At 39.5% G+C, this 18,156-nt stretch overlaps 1 protein-coding gene across 7 annotated transcripts in view; it reads left to right on the forward strand.

Annotated features, from left to right (window-relative positions):
- LOC144682710 (stAR-related lipid transfer protein 13-like) overlaps positions 1–18,156 on the forward strand; it is a 165,267-nt gene that overhangs the window by 84,078 nt on the left and 63,033 nt on the right. For 2 of the 7 annotated variants that reach the window (XM_078545332.1, XM_078545334.1), the window contains exon 1: positions 16,021–16,318. The exons of the other annotated variants lie outside the window; for them this stretch is intronic. In XM_078545332.1, coding sequence (XP_078401458.1) covers positions 16,282–16,318 — 37 coding nt within the window. In that variant the 5' untranslated portion in view covers positions 16,021–16,281. Of the gene's footprint in view, positions 1–16,020; positions 16,319–18,156 lie in introns of those variants that run through there. 7 annotated transcript variants of the gene reach the window in all.

The raw sequence follows: 18,156 nt of genomic DNA on the forward strand, positions 1-18,156 counted from the left end.
TTGATGAATGCAATGAAGAATTGCTGGTGTTGTTCTTGACGTTCTTCTTCGATTTGCTTGCAACAAAGACTGTCAGAGGTTCCTCTGAAAGGTCTAACCCACAATGTGTCTCTGGGAGGATTTCCTCAGCCATGGGAAGTGGGTGATTCAGGAGAATGTGTGTCAGAATTTTCCCTGCTATGGACAAGAGGGAAATATGTAAATAGTTTCCATAGCACGATTCATCTCCCTTCTTGAAGATAGTTATTGTTTTTACATAGTCCAGCTTCTTGTGTATAATTTACCTAAACAACATGGTGATCATTAGTAAATTGCAGTTTTTAGGCTTCAAACTTTGTTTTCTCTCAGTTAATGCTTCTGCTGTGTTACACCTTTTATAATTAGCAGGCAAATTAATCACATCAAAGAATCAAGAGTAGTGATGGTAGTAGAATTGTTTGCAATGTTCTGAGTGCAAAGGTATGAACCATTGTCGATAATCATCATTGGGGCCATTGCAGGTGTTCCTGCGGTCTGGAATTCTGTCATCATTGGGGAGAGAGATTTTAAAATCAGACGTTCAAAAGGGAAAACCATTCAAAGACTGAGGTCTTATCATTTAGCACTGGTGGTGGCTGGTGAAACTGCTGGCACAGTTTTCTGTGGTGCAAATTTAGCTCAAGACTGATTCTTGGAAAAGGCCAATTCTTGAATATCTTTTTGTCAGCACAAGTGTCTGATACTTGCAAAAACCCAGCAACATGCTTAAGAGACTCCAAGAAAAATTGCTTGTTCTGTCTGACAGTGTGTACAGACATACCCGTGACAAGGACAAACCCTGTTTATCAGAGCCCAGAAAACACACATGCAGTTTGGTGAGTGCCAAGGCTTAGCAATCCTGTGTGTGTGCAGAGATGCACAATTAAAATCATGCAGCTTACCAGCTTAGCACTGGTAAAATTCCCACTGGTATCTGGCGTTGAGGAATATAGAAATTTGCTGCTTCAGGCAAACCCTCAGGTCCCGCTAACAAACCAGGTTGATTGACCAATCATCAACCGTGCTCTAGAGCTCAGATACTTGGAGCATCTCGACCCCAGGGAGTTCCCAATTGTTTAGTTTACTTGTTTAGCAGCAAAAGTGAGGAAAAGCAACAGCCTGACCATAGACATATTGTGACTAATTATTAACCATTTCTTCCAAGTTTTCAAACTGCATTTATTTAGTAAATGTTTCACTAAATAAAAATGGCACTTCAGTGTACCTGGACAAACATTTCGGCCTTTGTAAGAAAATAATTATCCACTATCTGGCTCAATTAATCTTTTAGGCCAGTCTTTAAAAAGAAAAAAAATAATGGTTTAGTATCTTACAGAAGTTCTTGAAGATTAATCTCATTTATTGTTTAGTTGTGCAAAGTGGGAGCAATATGTACATAAGCCTGAACTTTTCCCTCATCTGGCGCATACAATCGGCGGGCCCGGAAACAGGCCCCTGACCGCGATTTCAGGCTGGCTGACCAATTAACGGCCAGCCAGCGTGAAATGTGCACTGAAAAGCTCAGCACTGCCTGGGTGAGGCTGGAACAGGGTGGACGATGATGTCACCGTGGACGCACATAGGCACTTTGAGAGAGCTCCCTAAAGGCAGACAATTACCTCGGGGAGCTGGAGACCTGCAAATAATAAAATAAAGCACAAAAAAGCTGCAAATAATGTCCATACAGCATAATCAAGCACCTGAAATCATACCTCATGCTGTCCCCAGATATTTCTTTTTATTTCATTTCCTAATGGAGATCTCATCCCACCCTTGGATGAGGTTTCATCAAAAATGTAAAGGCCGACTGGCCAATTCGCCCGTCCGCCAGCCATAAGGTTGAACGGGCCACGGAAAATTCCTGACAACTATGCCATTAACGGGCTTAATTGCGATGGTAAGGGATTGGAGACCCCCCTTTTCCTTGCTTTAACATAGTCCAGGTTGTACAGGTTGTACGGAGAGGAGTACGGGAACCTCTGTTGCAATTCTTTCTCTGCTGGAGTGGATCAGAACTATATGGGTTTGTTTGATTCTTTCTCTTGTGGAAGCCCCTGGTTTCTTCACCAACAAATTTGTCACGTAGATTCACAGGATGGTCATAGGACAGAAGGTGGCTGTTCCGTCCGTCATGCCTGAAGGAACCACTCCCCTGCCTTCTCCCCATAGCCCTGCATGGTCTTTTTTCCGATAACCCAATTTCCTCCTGAATGTCTTGATTGAATCTGCCTCCACTACACAGTCGAGCAGCGTATTCCACTTGCTGTGTGAAAAAGATTTTCCTCCTGTCGCCACACTTTTTTTGCCAGTTACCTTAAATCAGTGCCCTCTGGTTCTTGATCCTTCCACCAATCGGAACAGTTTCTCCCTATCTACTCCATCCAGACAAACTAAATACAGAGGGAAGCACACACTGACACTGATGCTTGATAATCTATTATTAACAACTGTCAACCAGCAAAGCCAGAAAAATTATAGACTTAGAAAACTCCTGGATAAGTTTGTCATGGCTAACTTTGCAAATGTACATGTGCCAGGGCTTTGCTCATAGTCGCAAAATTTGGCAAGTGACCATTAATCAGGGGCCTTTCCCATTTCCCCCTAAATTATCCTCAGGAAAATTATATGCCCCATGAATTTGTTGTATGACATTAAATGCCTTATTCTGATAAACAACTGCTGCCAGTAAGGTCCTCCTTCATTACCATGGCTTTATGTAGTCAGGGCTACAATAATAATTGCCTCAGCCTGAACACACACTACTGAATCTGACTGAGGATTAAAGGACTTCTGAAGTGCTGAAATGGTAAGAATGTGGTCATTTTGCTGTATAGTAACTTTCTCAAGTTATTGATTTACTTCATAGTGGGAATCACTACTGTGAGTTGAGCATAAGTAATTTAGCCAGCTCCTGCATCCAAGCTGGCATTTATCACTCACTTTATTTTAACAGAAAAGGGGTAGCTTTGGTGCAAGCAATTTAGGGTTAAATTGTGTTTTTTTTTACATTTAATGTTTGAATTTTGTTCCCTTTTCCCCTTCATAGTGATTCTTCACACATCGAGGCTAATGGTGTTCTTGATTCGACCTGTAAGAGGTGCAGCAGAGCAAATTGACCTTCTAGTTCGTTCTTGAGCCTTCTGGTTGGAGAACTGCTCTCTGCTCAGCTCCATGCCATGATGACCTAGCTAAGATTACATCAGGGACCTTGGGCCCAATTCAACATTCAGTCAGTTTTGGGGCACACTAATACAGTCCTTTGTGACATTAGGCAGTCATGTTTTATACTTCTGTGTTGATTTTTTTTTTTACGTATCAGAAAATAGAAAATGTTTGATTGAAAATAAATCTTGGCTGCAAGTGGTTCGATATCCTGCTTAAATGTAGTAAGACTGATTTTATAGAGAAATAAAATGACGCTTTTGCGAGTTTAGGTGTACAAATCTGGGTTGTTTCCACTAATTTATCCAAGAATCACATTTAAAAGAAAAAATAAGGTAATGAACACATCGATATTAGGGCTGCTGGAAATATCACCAGCTCTAAGAGTGCAAGAGGATAAATATAGGAGACATGTATTGCCATGATTTTAATAGCATCTTTCATTATTCAAGCTGTAAATATGGAACAAGGGGAAACCTCTACAGTACTGAGATAGGCACTTCAGTTAATTTCCCAGAAAAGAGCCTGGACTCATTAAATATATAATCAGCTTTATACACAACTACGGCAGAAGTATTTCCACATCACTGAGTCCATCTCCTCCCCAAGAGAAAGATGAATCATTTGGCTTTCACCACAATAAATGAAACGAGGAATACACACAGGAAATTAAGTCAAAATAATTATACGTGGCTGTCTAGATTTTTTCCAGCATTTGTGGCTTGTAACACAGCTTGCTTCTCCAGAAGAAATTATGGCATTTAAGCTGTACTTGCTAACGTTTATTGACTTTTCCACAGTTTGTATTGAAATAATGTCATGATAATGAAGGAAAAACTGAATTGTGTCCAGAAATATTGGACTTTAAAAATAAGACCTAAGTTTTTAAAATGCACACAAGCCACTGGCTGGAATGCTGTAGGGTGACTCCCTAAGAGGTAATGGAACCCCACCCTGTTGCCAGTCACGGGTTCTTTAAAGACATCCAGAAACTAATTGCTCCCTCCGGTAGAGACAATGGGACATAATGGGAAATGAGCATCATCTCGTCATGAAATCCTGTGAACAATGTCCAGACAGATTTGTGAATTTGCTTCCCACTTGGAATATACAAAGAAGGGGTTAAAAGTGAACTAAAAAGCTGCCCCAATGTCTGTCTATTGGTGGGTGTTCTGAGAGAGCAAGTGCTGGAAGCCTGACTCCGAAGTAACAGCCACACAGTACCCCTGCAAATCGCCATTTTGCAGGTATCGCGAGCTCTCTCCCTCTCTACCTAATTCAACACTACTGGAACCTCGAATCCGACATTTCATCTACCGGAGTCAAGAATGATTGGGTCTGGGGGAAAAGGTATCAGTGAAAGGGATGCTTTTTAGATTAAATCTTGTTACGACCAACAGCAGGGGGTGGGGGGGGGGAGGGTGCTGAATAAAGACAGGGAGCCAGTTCATCCCTCCTCACCCGGGGCATAATAACTGAGGGTGTTCCAGCCAGACAGTGACAGTGACAAATTGAGGGGTCTCACCTGGATCAGCAACTTTGGGGAACCTCACCTGGGGGGTGGGTTGTAACAATAAACATGTAGACAAGTAAAAAAGTTATAATGTTACTCTGATAAAAGCAAAATACTGCGGATGCTGGAAATCTGTAACTCTGTTAGCTTTGGTAGATCTACACAAGACTGGATTGGATACAAAAGGATCTACAGCCCTACAATCCTCTGAAAACTGCATTCATCCACCTTTGGCCCCTTGTGCATCCTGAACTCTTCACCCCATTATTTTTGAGCATCCTTGCAGCTGTCTGTCTCTAAGCCTTTCTTAAACCCTCCTGTCTCTCCATCTCCCTCCCCTCCTTTAAGATCATCCTCAAAGACTCATTTCTTTGACCAAGTTTTTAGTCACATATCTTTGACTCAGTCTTGAATACTGTCTGCTTATGCTCCTGTGAAGGTTCTTGGGATGTTTTTCTATGTTAAAGGAGCTATATAAATGCAAGTCATTGTTGTTGACTGTAAAATAGGCATGTTGCAGATAATTGAAGCCATGTGGAGTTCTTGCTTTGTTGCTGCTGCATTATGCACATAGAGGGATCCAAAGCACATAGAATATTGTCAAGGAATTTGCACACACTGCCAAGAAATAAAGTGCCAATTCTTTCCTGCCCCCTTTCAACCCCCACCCCATCCATTGCCAAAACAACTTGGTTGGAATGGATTCGGGTAAAGAAAAAAGCACAAAGGCCAATCAGAACTCTTAATTGTTTGCTTGTAATTTCTGAGAATGGTAGTATAGGTAGGCCAAGGCTGATTCAAGTATGAGAAAATTATAAAATAACTGTTGCATATGGGCCAGATTAATGTTTCTTATCTTTTCCTAGTCTTTGCAGTACTCCACAGAATGGAAATCCTTTGCCACTGCTGAGGGAGGAGAATAGAAAATTGAAAAGGCAAATGTGTGATGTGAATAAATTTAACAATGCATGTTATGGTGGACATGCTACATAGCAACAAAAGAAGAGAGTAAAATTACAATATTATACTGTGCTAACAATAGGTAAAATAATGTGGGTTTGCTGTGTGTGTGCAAACTTTATTAACCTCTGTAACACTACACGAAAGGGATAATCTATGGAACGTGATCAAACTCTGCTCACTTTCCTTCCTAAATAAGAGAACCCAAGAAAAGCCATAAATTTCCCCCTCCCCTCACGAGTTTGGTTTGGTTGCCAGGATATTCTATGAAGTTCTTAAGTATTTTAAGTCTCCTAGCACTTCAGACGAAAACTCGGTGGCAAAGCCTGAAAGGAGAGTGAACTCTGAGAATTACGTGAGGACAGCCATGAATTGTTTTCCATGGTACCTGGTAGGCAATGGGAAGGAATTTTATTGTAACCCTGCATTTATTCTGTCTGAAGTCACTAAAATGTCAGAGAATTCATTTTCCTGTCAAGAGTATCTATTAATGGAATTTAGAATTGCTGAAAAAAAAGCTTGAAAATTCTTAAAAGAAAGGTTAAAAAGGTGAAAGACAGTGGGTGCTTTCCTTGAGTTCAACAGGGCAGAAATGTTATGTAACATATTTAGGACCATGATTTGAAGCAGTTTTATGAAAGTATCATTGTAAAAACTTAGGGGATATTCATAGTGTTTCTGATGTGGCCTGATAAGGCATATATAAATAAATTGAGAAATTAAAATTATTACTGCTGTGTTAATGGTTTACACCCTTGTTTCCTAGTAATTGGTCAATATTTTCAGCTTATATTTAACATGTTAGGATTATGCATGAAGTATGTGCAAGAACAGTTGAAATTACCATTCTTGAGAATGATCTGATGAGCTAACTCAGAAGCAAGAGTGCTACATAACTAAGCCAAGTGTTTGTCTATTTATCAAGATAAATTAGTTTCTGTATATAAAATATAATGCTACAAGGGATATAGTTTATAAGGGTTGTCATAAAGTACTAGCAGTGCCACCACATCATGTTGATCCATGTTATTCTACCCGTTATTTTTAAGAAGTGTGTGTTTGTATGTTAAGCTGTGCATTTGTCCAGCATGTTTCAGTGAGACGATAAGCATACTGTAGATTGTTAAGCATACTTATCCTATAGCTTTGGTTTCTCTTTGATGCTTTGAATACTCAGTTGAGAGGACAAGCAAATTAATGCAATTATTTCCGGAGCCTCTTCCAATGCTGAGGGAACCCGACATGGATACCTAGCAGATTTTAATCACCTTGGGGAAAATATTTCTATTCACTAATTGTTAAGTGTGTGTATAAGAAACATGTTTACAATGTCACCACAGATAGTCAACAGAGAAAATCTTTTTCCCCCTTGTCTCCATATGGTGTTGTACATAATGACCTGCCAGCTCATTTATTTGTCAACCAGAGGAATTCCAATTGTGCACCGGTCTGTGGTTTGGAATCCAACGCAGTCTTCCATTATCTGGAGAAATATCCTAACATGCTAAGCCATCTAACCACCATAAATGTGTCTTTCTTGCATCAGCTGGAAAACTGTTCACCTTATACAACACTCTGAAATTTCTCTGCTCCTCCAATTCTAGCGTCTTGAAAATTCCCAATTTTAATCACTCGGCCATTGGCAGCCATAATTTCAGCTGCCTGGTCCCTAAGCTCTGGAATTCTCTCCCTAAATCTCTCTTCCCCTCTTTCTTCCTTTAAGACGCTCCTTAAAACCAACCTCTTTGACTAAACTTTATGTAATCATGTATATATGCATGAATGTATGTTTTATAAAGACAATTATTTTATATTCCAAATTATCATTAACCGTCACAAAATGGCATCACAAGGCATCAGAGGCCTTGTCTTCAGGATTAACATGCTCAGTCTTGTCACTTTTCTTAGCGATCAAAAGTTAGATAAAATGTGGTTGCACAGTGTTGGATCCTGTACTCTAATTCCAATTGTTGATGAGCATTTCTGTCATCGAAACAGACAGCTCAGAACTTGACTTGGTTGCCCTTGACTTGAATGTCTTCTCCCGTATAAGTTTTAAATCTGGCATCTGTTTCTTCCAAATTTAGTTTATGTTCCTCATGATTCAGGTATTTAAAAGTAGGCTCACCTATCACCATAATGGACGCTCCTGTATCCAGAAGCATATCAAGCTTCGTGTAGGCAGTTCCGCCTGCCAGTTTAGCTTATGAGGCTCCAATTTTTGGTATGGGGTGTCTGTCCAATTTAGCCACTTTATTGACTGTTAATTTGTAGTCTCCCCAAATTCAAATGCTTCGTTCAGGTTTGAGAAGAGGTACAATTGGTGCTGCCCATTCTGAAAACTGCACCGGTTGTGTTATTCCCAGTTTTTCTAATCCGTCCAGTTCGGCGTCTCCTTTTCCCGCACTGGTCTTTCCTTCATGAATCTGTGGATCCATATGAATTTGTGCCTTTGGATCCATATGAATTTTTGCTTGTAGCCCCTCGATCTTTCCAAGTTTGTCCTTGAAGACTGAGGCATATTTTTGTAGTAGCTCTGATAGCCCATTAGTTCTCAGTTGGAAGATTTCAATCCATTCCAATTTAATTTCTGTTAGCCAGTTTCATCCGAGGAGGTCCCTCGCCTGCTACCACCATCATGGGTAATTTCGCTGTTTGACCTCCATAGTGTACTGTGACTTATGCCCTTTGACTTGAATGTCTTCTCCCATGTAAGTTTTAAATTTGGCATCTGTTTCTTCCACATTTAGTTTATGTTCCTCATGATTCAGGTATTTAAAAGTATACTCACCTATCATCGTAGTGGACGCTCCTGTATCCACCTCCATTCTGATCGGCCTCTCATTCACTCTCATGGTTACTTTGGTTCTGTTCTTCCTACCTTTATATTATACAACGAATAACTATCTGAATCTATTATTTCAGGCTTTTCAACGCTGTAGATCTCATTAGATTTTTGCTTTTGTTTGAAAGTCTGCCTGATTCTATCTTTACAATGTCTTCTGAGGTGTCTGTTTCGATGACAGAAAAAACATTCAATTTTTTTAAAATTGAGATTCATTACAAAGTTGTCTGCTTCCACTTCTGTTACCATTATGCCATGTTTTAGCTGCTAAGTTATCTATTTTCATTTGTCTGCATGCAGTTGCTGCTTCTCGCTTCTGACCAAAGTCTTGCACTTTTTTGTGCTCTTTTTGGCTGAGGCTCCCTGTCCAACGTGAAGGACGGTGCCATTTTGCACTCCCTGTATGGCTTTTGAGTTCCACACTGCGCCTTCTATTGCCAGGGCAATTTCCAATGCCTTCTGAAAATTCAAATTTGTTTCAGACAATAATCTCTTCTGAATTGCATCTTTGTTTATACTGCACACCAAACAATCTCTAAGCATATATTGATAGAATATTGCAAGTTTAGTACATCTGTTAATTGTTTCAGACTTGCCACATAACAAGCAACTGTCTCCCCCACAGTTCTATTCCTTGAGCTAAATTTGAACCGTTACAACATTGAGGGTTTTGGCTGGTCGTGACTCTTTACGAACTTCACCAAGTCATTAAAACTTTTCGAATCTGGGGCACTAGGTGCCAACAAATTTCAAATTAATCCATATGTTTTACTCCCACGTGTGGATAAGAGGATAGCATGCTTCTTCTCCTCCCCTCCGATGTCGTTTGCCTGGAAGAACACGAGGCATTCAACATAACGAGACCAATCGTCCGAGGCTGGATTGAAAGGTTCAACCCTTCCAAATTGTGGCATGCTCTGAGGGAATTGCTTCGCCTATCAGGATGGAACTTTTTCTTTACTTACAATTACCTTGCAAGGTACAACCCAATTTCGGTTCTCTTGATTTCCTTCCTTCCTTTCGTGCTTTTTCTCGTCCTTTTGTGCCTTTTTCTTGCTTTTCACTCTTGTCGCCAGTTTGTTGGATCCTGTACCCTGGTTTGTTGGAACTTAACGATCCGGGTTGCACACTTTTTTGGGGTGACTGAGTTGGTACCAAAGACAGAGAAGATCAGTAGATTGTTCTTAGAAGAAACACATTCTGTTCATTTACAAAAGGAACTCAGCAGCTACATTTGTGTGCTTACAACTCAAAACTCATCTTTACACTTCAGACTCTAACTCCAGACTACTGACTACAGAGGTAGCCCACGCTGCTCTGCTATTGGATACCAAGATCATGTGATCTTCCATTACAACATTCATCTTAAAGGTATACTACACATCACATTACCGTACACGGTCAACCCTTTTTCGGTCAGTTTGTGGCCTCGGAGGCTACTGTTTGTTGTAGATGTGAATTCCTATTAACAAAATTCAGGTAGGCAAGTAAAGTTACAGGCAAGAACAAGTTGTAAAATAAAGTTCTTCTGGTCCATGTGAGATCCTTGCATCAGAAGATGTCCTGAGCTTAGCTGTACCATTAAGGGAGGCACATGCATAACCCCACAGCAGGCGCAGGAGAGGATATGGGCTGTTAACCTCTCAAACAAACACATTCTGGTGTAGCTCATAATGACTGGCTTAGATGCATAATTAACACAGTCCTGGGCCCAGGACAGTTTCTGTTATCTCAACCCAAAAACGGTGACAGGTGATCCCTAAAGACCTAAGTAAAGAACAGGTGAACTTCGTCCAGTATCTAGCAACCTTCATTTTTGCATTTTTTGACAAAAGCTTATGAAAATGAGAAATTGAGTTAAACTTATGAAAGCTAATAAACCAACATTCAAAATAAGGAAACAAGACTCTTGATGAAAACCTTAAATCTAAGCTGAGACTAGCATTTGGGAACACAAAGCTAACCGAAAGAAGTCCATCAATAAAATAAAATTAAGATTCAAAAGAAAGATGATCAAAATAATTTCTAGGATTGAACTGGCACCTATTTCACACCAATTTTTTTAACTTGAAAAATAAAGCAGATTTTAAAATTTCTTTGTGTCATTTTTCCAAAATGTTTTATCAATAGAGGCACCATTGTTTCCTTCACAGTTCAGTTATACTTGTGCTTCAGTCACAGGAAGCTTAGAGGAAGGGGCTGGGATATCAGTTTAGAACCTTAACACTTACTGTGAAAGGTAGGACTTTGTGTGAATTTCCTTTTACGTTGAAGAACCAATTTTCCTCTTGCATTTTGTTACAATTCAGATGTCAAGCTATTGATACACGAGCCTGGATTTTCTGGAATGGACATAGTTTAGACCTGAATGGAATTTTGTGGATTGTACTGGACAGCCCCAAATCCTGCTTTGCCATCAGCTAAAGTTGCTGCATCCAAAGTGGCAGAAATATTGGGGTATTTTCAACTAAATCAAAATTGGATCCAGATTTTATGTAACTAAAATAAGATGAAAATTTGAGGTACAGAGATGAAATGTAAGCTAAATTAATATTTTTAGGATTGAAACAATAGTGGGTCAATGGTTCACAATTTTGCAACAAATGTTGGAAATTGAAATGAACAAATTCTTAGTTACTGTTCAAGCATCTGTTCATCATTTCTTAATGGTTGTGGTTTTGAGTGTGATATGTACAACAGATTTTTCTCAAAACTAGATTAATAATGTGGAACCCAAGACCACTTTTGCTTAAGTTAACTTTGAAAAAATATTTTATGACTAAAGTTTGGCATCAAAGCTAGGACTAAATTTAAAATTTATTTCCAGCACAGAAACAAAACTGCCTGCTACCTCACGACAACTACAGTAATTCTTCACATGAACTGGAATGTCGAGTTTCTTGATAGCCAGCAAAACCAAGCCTGATCCTGTCCTGATCTGACACCTAAATATGCATATTTCTGCAGGAGTCATTGGTAATGATCAAAAGTTGGAGCCCTAGCCAATCATTTTCCTTTACTAATCCAGTGACAACCCTGTTATTTTAATATTTTTAGAGAATTCTGTTTTTTACATATAGTTTAATAAATTTATAATTGATTGTAACTCATTCAATTTGGGTCAGTTATAACAATTTAAATCTGATTAGCATCTCACTTTTACACAATCCTCCCTCCCTCTCTCTCTCTCTCTCTCTCTCTCCTCCCTCTCCCCCTCCCTCCCTCACCCCCTCCCTCCCTCACCCCCTCCCTCCCTCTCCCCCTCCCTCCCTCCCTCCCTCCCCCCTCCCTCTCCCTCCCCCCTCCCTTGAGAGCATTACATCACTACTGTTAAATGAACCTTTTGAATTCACTGCAGAGTGTTTATTATTTAATGCAAGATTTGACCTTTTGTCTGTCAGCTTTATTCAAATCTAAGTTCACTTAGTTGCCATTCACTGAAAGATTGATGACAGCTGTCACAAAATCACTGCAAAAGAAACAATTAACAGTTGATTGCAGGGAAATAATATTGGCACTGTATAATAATTAAACAGATGAGTTGATGTCATTGTTTTCCAAGTGAAAGATCCATGGTAATTCAGCAGGGGAACTGCGACTTGGTTAAAATGATCCTGTCTAGTTTGTTGGAGTGACTGAAACAGACTGTTTTGGCAGGAAAATATAACTAATAAGACCATAACTAATAAGACCATAACAAGAAAATGGACAAGATTTTAAATTGGTTGGGGAATAGTTCTTTGTACCGACTGCTTGCAACAAAATGCTTGGGAGTGGTATTGGATTTTTCCACTTACGAGATTGGAAATGGGCCCAGCTAACTTATTTAGTTGTCATCAAGATATCCTGGATAGGGTTTTTGAATTTTTCCTCATCCATAATAAAACTCTTGATTATTAATTGTTTGACTGTTGTAAGCAAACTACAAAGGGAATGACTGTGGTTGAGATTTCATTTTGATGGTCCCAGATACAGATGTAAATAATTCTGGAAGGGTTTAGACCAGAAATGTAATCATATGCCAGAACAAGGTAGCAGCAGGAAGTAGAGTTATGCTTTCAACTCCATCTATCGCCCCTCCTCCCCGATTATATTGATCCATCCTTTTATAGATAATCAGTTAATTGACTGTGTCACTGAATTTATCTGCACGCTTGAGATCCGTTTCATTAAAAAACTCGGGAGTTTTTACTTTGAAGCAACAAAAAATGATTCAATTCATCTGGAAGGACAGACCTGCAACTGGTAAATGAACTTCAATATAGATATGAGGTTATATATTTTAAGAAGAGTAAAGAGGCTACATATCCCTTAAAAAAAAATACCGTCAAAATGGGGTAGATGAACAGAGATTTAGAGAGAACTTGCGAGCAAGACAAGGACTAGAGACCATAGAATACAAATTACTTAAGTGTTTTTGTTCCCCAAGTCTATACAATCTTGATCTTACCAACAGGAAGTTGAGCGACCAGGACCCATCTGCTGTAATCATTTTGTGCCTCTCCCAACATTCTAACAGTAACTTGGCTGCTCAAGGGCCAGTCCAGGATGTTAAACGAGTTCTGGAGAGTGTAAAACTGAAATAAATTAAGCAGAGCAACACATTTTTGCATCCCAATTCACCAATTAGTCATTTCTGGATTTTGAAAGATTGATTTGTAGATTAGAAGCAAAGCATTCAATAATTGGTCTTGGAATTTTGATATTGAAAACCAGAGTAAACTTGAAGCAAGTTTTAAATACAGTGCACATTGTCTGTTTGTGTGCATTGTATTTAAATGAATTTTTGGTTAGTTTTGGCCTTTATACTTGTAATGCTTCATTTAAACTTTTTTCATTTTTGATTTTCCATGAGGAAGAATGACATCTACAGCTGAGCAATGCATCAAAGCTCCTTAGCAGTTTCTGCTTATCAATTTAAAGTGCTCTGGGATATGTGCTGCTCATTTGCTTAAAATGTGGGTGAGCAGCAAACTTTAAAAGCTCAGTGGTAGTGGATGGGTGCTTAGATTCCCAGTGGAGCCTACATTCTGCAGGAGGTACCAACAACAACACTGGTCAGTTAATAATAATTACTGCATCATCATCATCATCATAAACAACAGCCTGCATTCACATACAGGGATGAATTGCCACAGAGATTCTTCTGCCTCAACTTTGCTCTAGTGTTTTTATTGTCAAGAATCAAATCCCAAGGTGCATCAGGAGGCATCCCAAGGTGAATCAGGAGGCATAAAGAAAAGATTTTCAGTGGAATTCATGATGCCAAAAAATACTATGGCAATGTTTCATTGTTAAATGAGCTTTAGCTGAGTAGTGAGATAATTACTACCTGTCCAGTCTAGTTTCTCAAACAGAGGGGGAGTTGGTGGCATAATGGTAATGTTACCAGACAAGTAATCTAGAGATACAGGCTAATGCTCTGGGGACATGGATTCAAATCCCACCATTGCCAGCTGTGGAATTTAAATTCAGTTAATAAAATTTGGAATTCAAGCTAGTCTCAGTAATGGTGGCAACTATCGTTGATTGTTGTTTTTTTTAAAAATCTGATTCCCTTGTGCCCTTTCAGGAAGGAAATCTGCCATCCTTGCCTGGTCAGGCCCACGTGACTTTAGACCCACAGCAATGTAGTTGACACTTAACTATTCTCTCGGACAATTAGGGGTGGGCAACAAATGCTGGTCTTGCCAGTGACACCCACATCCCATGAAAGAATAATAAAAAAACAGAAAACTGCCACATCCTTCTTTGTAAGCTAACCAACAAAGAATTAACAGGCCTTAATAGTCAACTGTAACTGTTCCAAAAGCAATTTAGGGGGCAGAAAACAGGAGAAAATACAGAAAAGGAAAAACAGCATTGCAGATCCAGTTTATCTCCCAATTTTCCACACTTGTTAATGCTCGTCTCTGCTATCCCCTTTAGTAACTAGACTGCTCCCGCTCCCAGAATCCTTGACACAGCACCTGTCAACCTAACTGATGGAAACAATGGCTCATTCAGTAGATTGAGGGCTAGCATTCTCTCAGCAGAACATCGAACATGCTCCATCATGAAGTGCTTTTAATTTTTGTTTTGCTTCGGCATAAACTGAAATAACAACCAATCAAGTATTCCATTGAAATTGATGGGTCATATTCAAATCAACTCTCAACTCTGTTGTGGAGGTAGCAATTTAATCTCTAAAGCTGTTTGACAGCTCAAACCTTTAAATGCATTTCTGCTGAGAAATTTATGCATTTTTCTGTCTGTTAAAGACTGTGAATTGGAGAAACAGCTGCTTTGTGATTATGGGCAAGGAGCTTATTGGGAAAGTGACTTCACTGCTCATGACCCCTTAATTAGTCAGCAGCTGCTTTTGCTTTTTCTGTTAGTTTTAACTACAACTACCCTGTAAAGTTGCTATGTTGTGTCAAGCATCAGGAAATCACAGCTGTTAATAGTGGAGTTCTCTTAATTTTTGTACTTTAATAAATGAAAAGCTGGCCATTTGTAGTGGGAATGAGACAGCCTACTCTCCAGAGAGTCTCATATTTTGCATAAGTGGACCTAAAATAAGACGTTGTTTCCATTTCACTGAAACGCATTATTGTTAGTTAGAGACTCGTCCAGCACAGAGCGAGGCTGTTAGAACCATGGAGTTGTAGATTGAATTATTGTTTAACCTTACACCATTCTGCTCTTACAACAGATCAGTCAACTGAAAATTGCCCCTTTTGAGTGACGTTTGATTTTAATTTGAACGTGGTACGAAGGCTGTAACTCTTTCGAGTACATTCACAGTTCTTGACTTTTTTTTTCCGGGAGTGGGACATGAACCCACAACCTTCTGACTCAAAGGCGAGGTACGAAGGCTGTAGTTATGGCACTTTTACATTGATGCAAAACAGTTTCAGGTGCCCAGTAATACAACAGTGTAAGTGTAACTTGGGTGGTAGGTCATTGATCTGATTTGACGGTTTGTTGGCTTGCGAGTCTGGCTAAGAAATTTCAGTGACAGTTTTATGTTGCTTGCTTGCTACTGATTGCCTGATGTCACCAGGTGCTATGTAAATGTTTCACAGGGGTGAAAATCACGCAAGTCTGTTGTAACTTTCATTGTAAGGTTGCGTTCTTAAAATAGATTAAAATAAAATATGAAAGCTTATTATTTGTCTCATATTCCTAAAACCGTTTGCTTTTTTTTAGTGATTTACAAACCTGTTTCTCACTCTAATCGCTATAAACTGCAAAAGTACGCACTAGATGATTATTATAACCTGCTAGAGTAATGATCAGTACATGCAAAGTTTTTTAAAAAAAAACAGGCACAGCACCAAGTTACTGAACCCAAAAAAATCTCCAGTCACCTTGCAAAAAGACTTCAGATTTTTCGGCCTGTTTTTAAACGATGCAGCCTTCAGCATTTTTTTCATTGTGCTGACATGTAGCAGTAATGCCTGGGAAGCCCCACCCAATTCAAGCTGATTCCAAGGATTAGCCCATTCCCATTTAGGGGTTGGATTTCCTGGTATGTGGATATTTTCAATCTGGTTGCACAAGGATGTAGTGAAAAGCTGGGTGGTTCTGCTGTCTCGGGAAACTTTTACTCTGATGGATCGTGGGGCTGATTTGAAAGTTACTTTTGGAAGGTAGCACCTCTATCTGGATTGTTCACATTGGAATATATCGGATAACATAGACCGATGACAGTGATTAGTCAGTATAGGCTCACTTTTAGAACGAAGAGAACACCGGATATTATAGCCAAATTATAAAGCTGGCCTAATAAAACCACTTAATGCCTAAGGAACCTGGCTCCATCATGATTCTACCAAGTAAGTACTTTTCTAATTTTACAACTAATTTTTTTTCCAGAGATTTCGTCAAGAGCGGTGTTTTGACAGTGGCGCCATTCGTGCCTAAAGTATTTTATAAAGAAATGGTAAAGTTTTCCGACAAGATGTCAGTGTGTTAGGTGCAGCTTCACTCAACCGTGTAAATGTAGCACTCACGGGGGCTTTTGTAGCAGTTTAATGGATGACTGACCAACTTGAACTGTAACATTAAATGTTCTACATAAGAATGATCTTGTGTAGGGAGGAGAGACATTACATTAGCAAATATTTAAATTTTCATGCTCAGTATCCATTTAGAAATGGGTGCAATAGCTGATGAAATGTGACCCTTATTTTGTACAGATCCAAATGACGTAGTTTTCCCATTTTGTTTGACTTTTGTGTTGACTATTCTAATGCATGTTAGCTGTTAACGGTCAGTTCAAAGTTTAACAAAAAGAAACAGTAAATGCAGGAATGCAAAAACATACGAGCAGCTGCCGTATTGGTCCCGTATTTTGTCCTGTTGTGAACCACATACCAGATGCTACAGTTGTAAGAGAAGGTGAGATATTATCTGACATACCTCCTGCTTTTGGGGACTTGAAAGATAAAGACCCGACGACGTGAAAAGCTTCTTGCAGCCAATATTTTCATTGACCCTGAACTGAGAGGGAACACACAAGTTTTTCGTTTGCTCAGTCACTGTCCTTGCTCCTGTCAGACCACCTAGGGCAGATACCAACTGCTGCACTCCACGAGCTCCCGATTACCAATTACAGGCACACACACGAGATACTCAGCAGCAATTGGCCTTCACCCGCTGAAAACAAGAGTCTGAGATGCTAAATGTGAACTTTTTTGCCGCAAGCTCATCAGAATCAATTATAATAAAGCAAAAAAATTACATTTTTTGGAACCTTTGCGTGATTGAAATGCCAGGGCGATTGATTTCTTCCAGAGCTATACGGTTGAGCAATTCGATCAGTGCATGTTACTTCATGGCTAATGTCATCTCCTGTCGTCCTCAAACGTTAGTGCAGAGGTGAACTTCAATTCGGAATCATGATTAATGGACTTCGGGAGGTTTTTAAATACCAGACAGATGGTGCACTGCATTAATCATCACTTCAAGCAGTCTGTTCATTATTGCAGCTTTATAAAGCAATATCTGAAATCCAGAATTGTTTCTGCTATTTCCTCTTTAAATTGAGACCACAGCAAAGAAGTCAAACTTCAGAAAAGTTATGGGTCTCTTACATTGCAGATTTTCCAGATTACTGCAGCTGGTTGAAAGTTATTCTGCTAGTTATGTGCAAGTGTTCATGTAGTAAAATGCTTTGAAAGTGCTGCTTGAGAGCTGCCAGACTTTAGATCAGGAAATTTGTATTGTTAACAAATATGATATCTGCGGTAATATGAACAGTTGATCTGTGATTTATTGATGTCCTTTGCTCACTTTTTCTCTGAAACCAGTTTGTAGCAGGCACCAACCTCAGGACAATACTAGTTTCTTCTGGTACCCCTATGAATAGGCAGCCCTACATTGCGGATTACGAGGTGGGAGGCCAGTACACACCCTCCCACCTTGGTAAAATAATAATGCGGGGGTACTGATGTATTTTAAGGGAACTTCAGAGCAGTTGGTGTCAAAACACTGTACCTGGTACACCCTGGACTCATAGGATGGAATCAATATTCATTTGTCTTCATTGTGAACACAAGTAGCAACAACTTTGTCACTGTAAAGTTCTCTTTGGGTGATATAGTGTTATTTTGGGCCCTATTCCAAGTCCACAGGTGTGTGTCTATCTGAATGTGCAACTGCACGTATGTCT

The sequence above is a fragment of the Cetorhinus maximus genome, chromosome 7, assembly GCF_964194155.1.
Source record: "Cetorhinus maximus chromosome 7, sCetMax3.hap1.1, whole genome shotgun sequence".
In the NCBI taxonomy this organism is placed as follows: domain Eukaryota; kingdom Metazoa; phylum Chordata; class Chondrichthyes; order Lamniformes; family Cetorhinidae; genus Cetorhinus; species Cetorhinus maximus.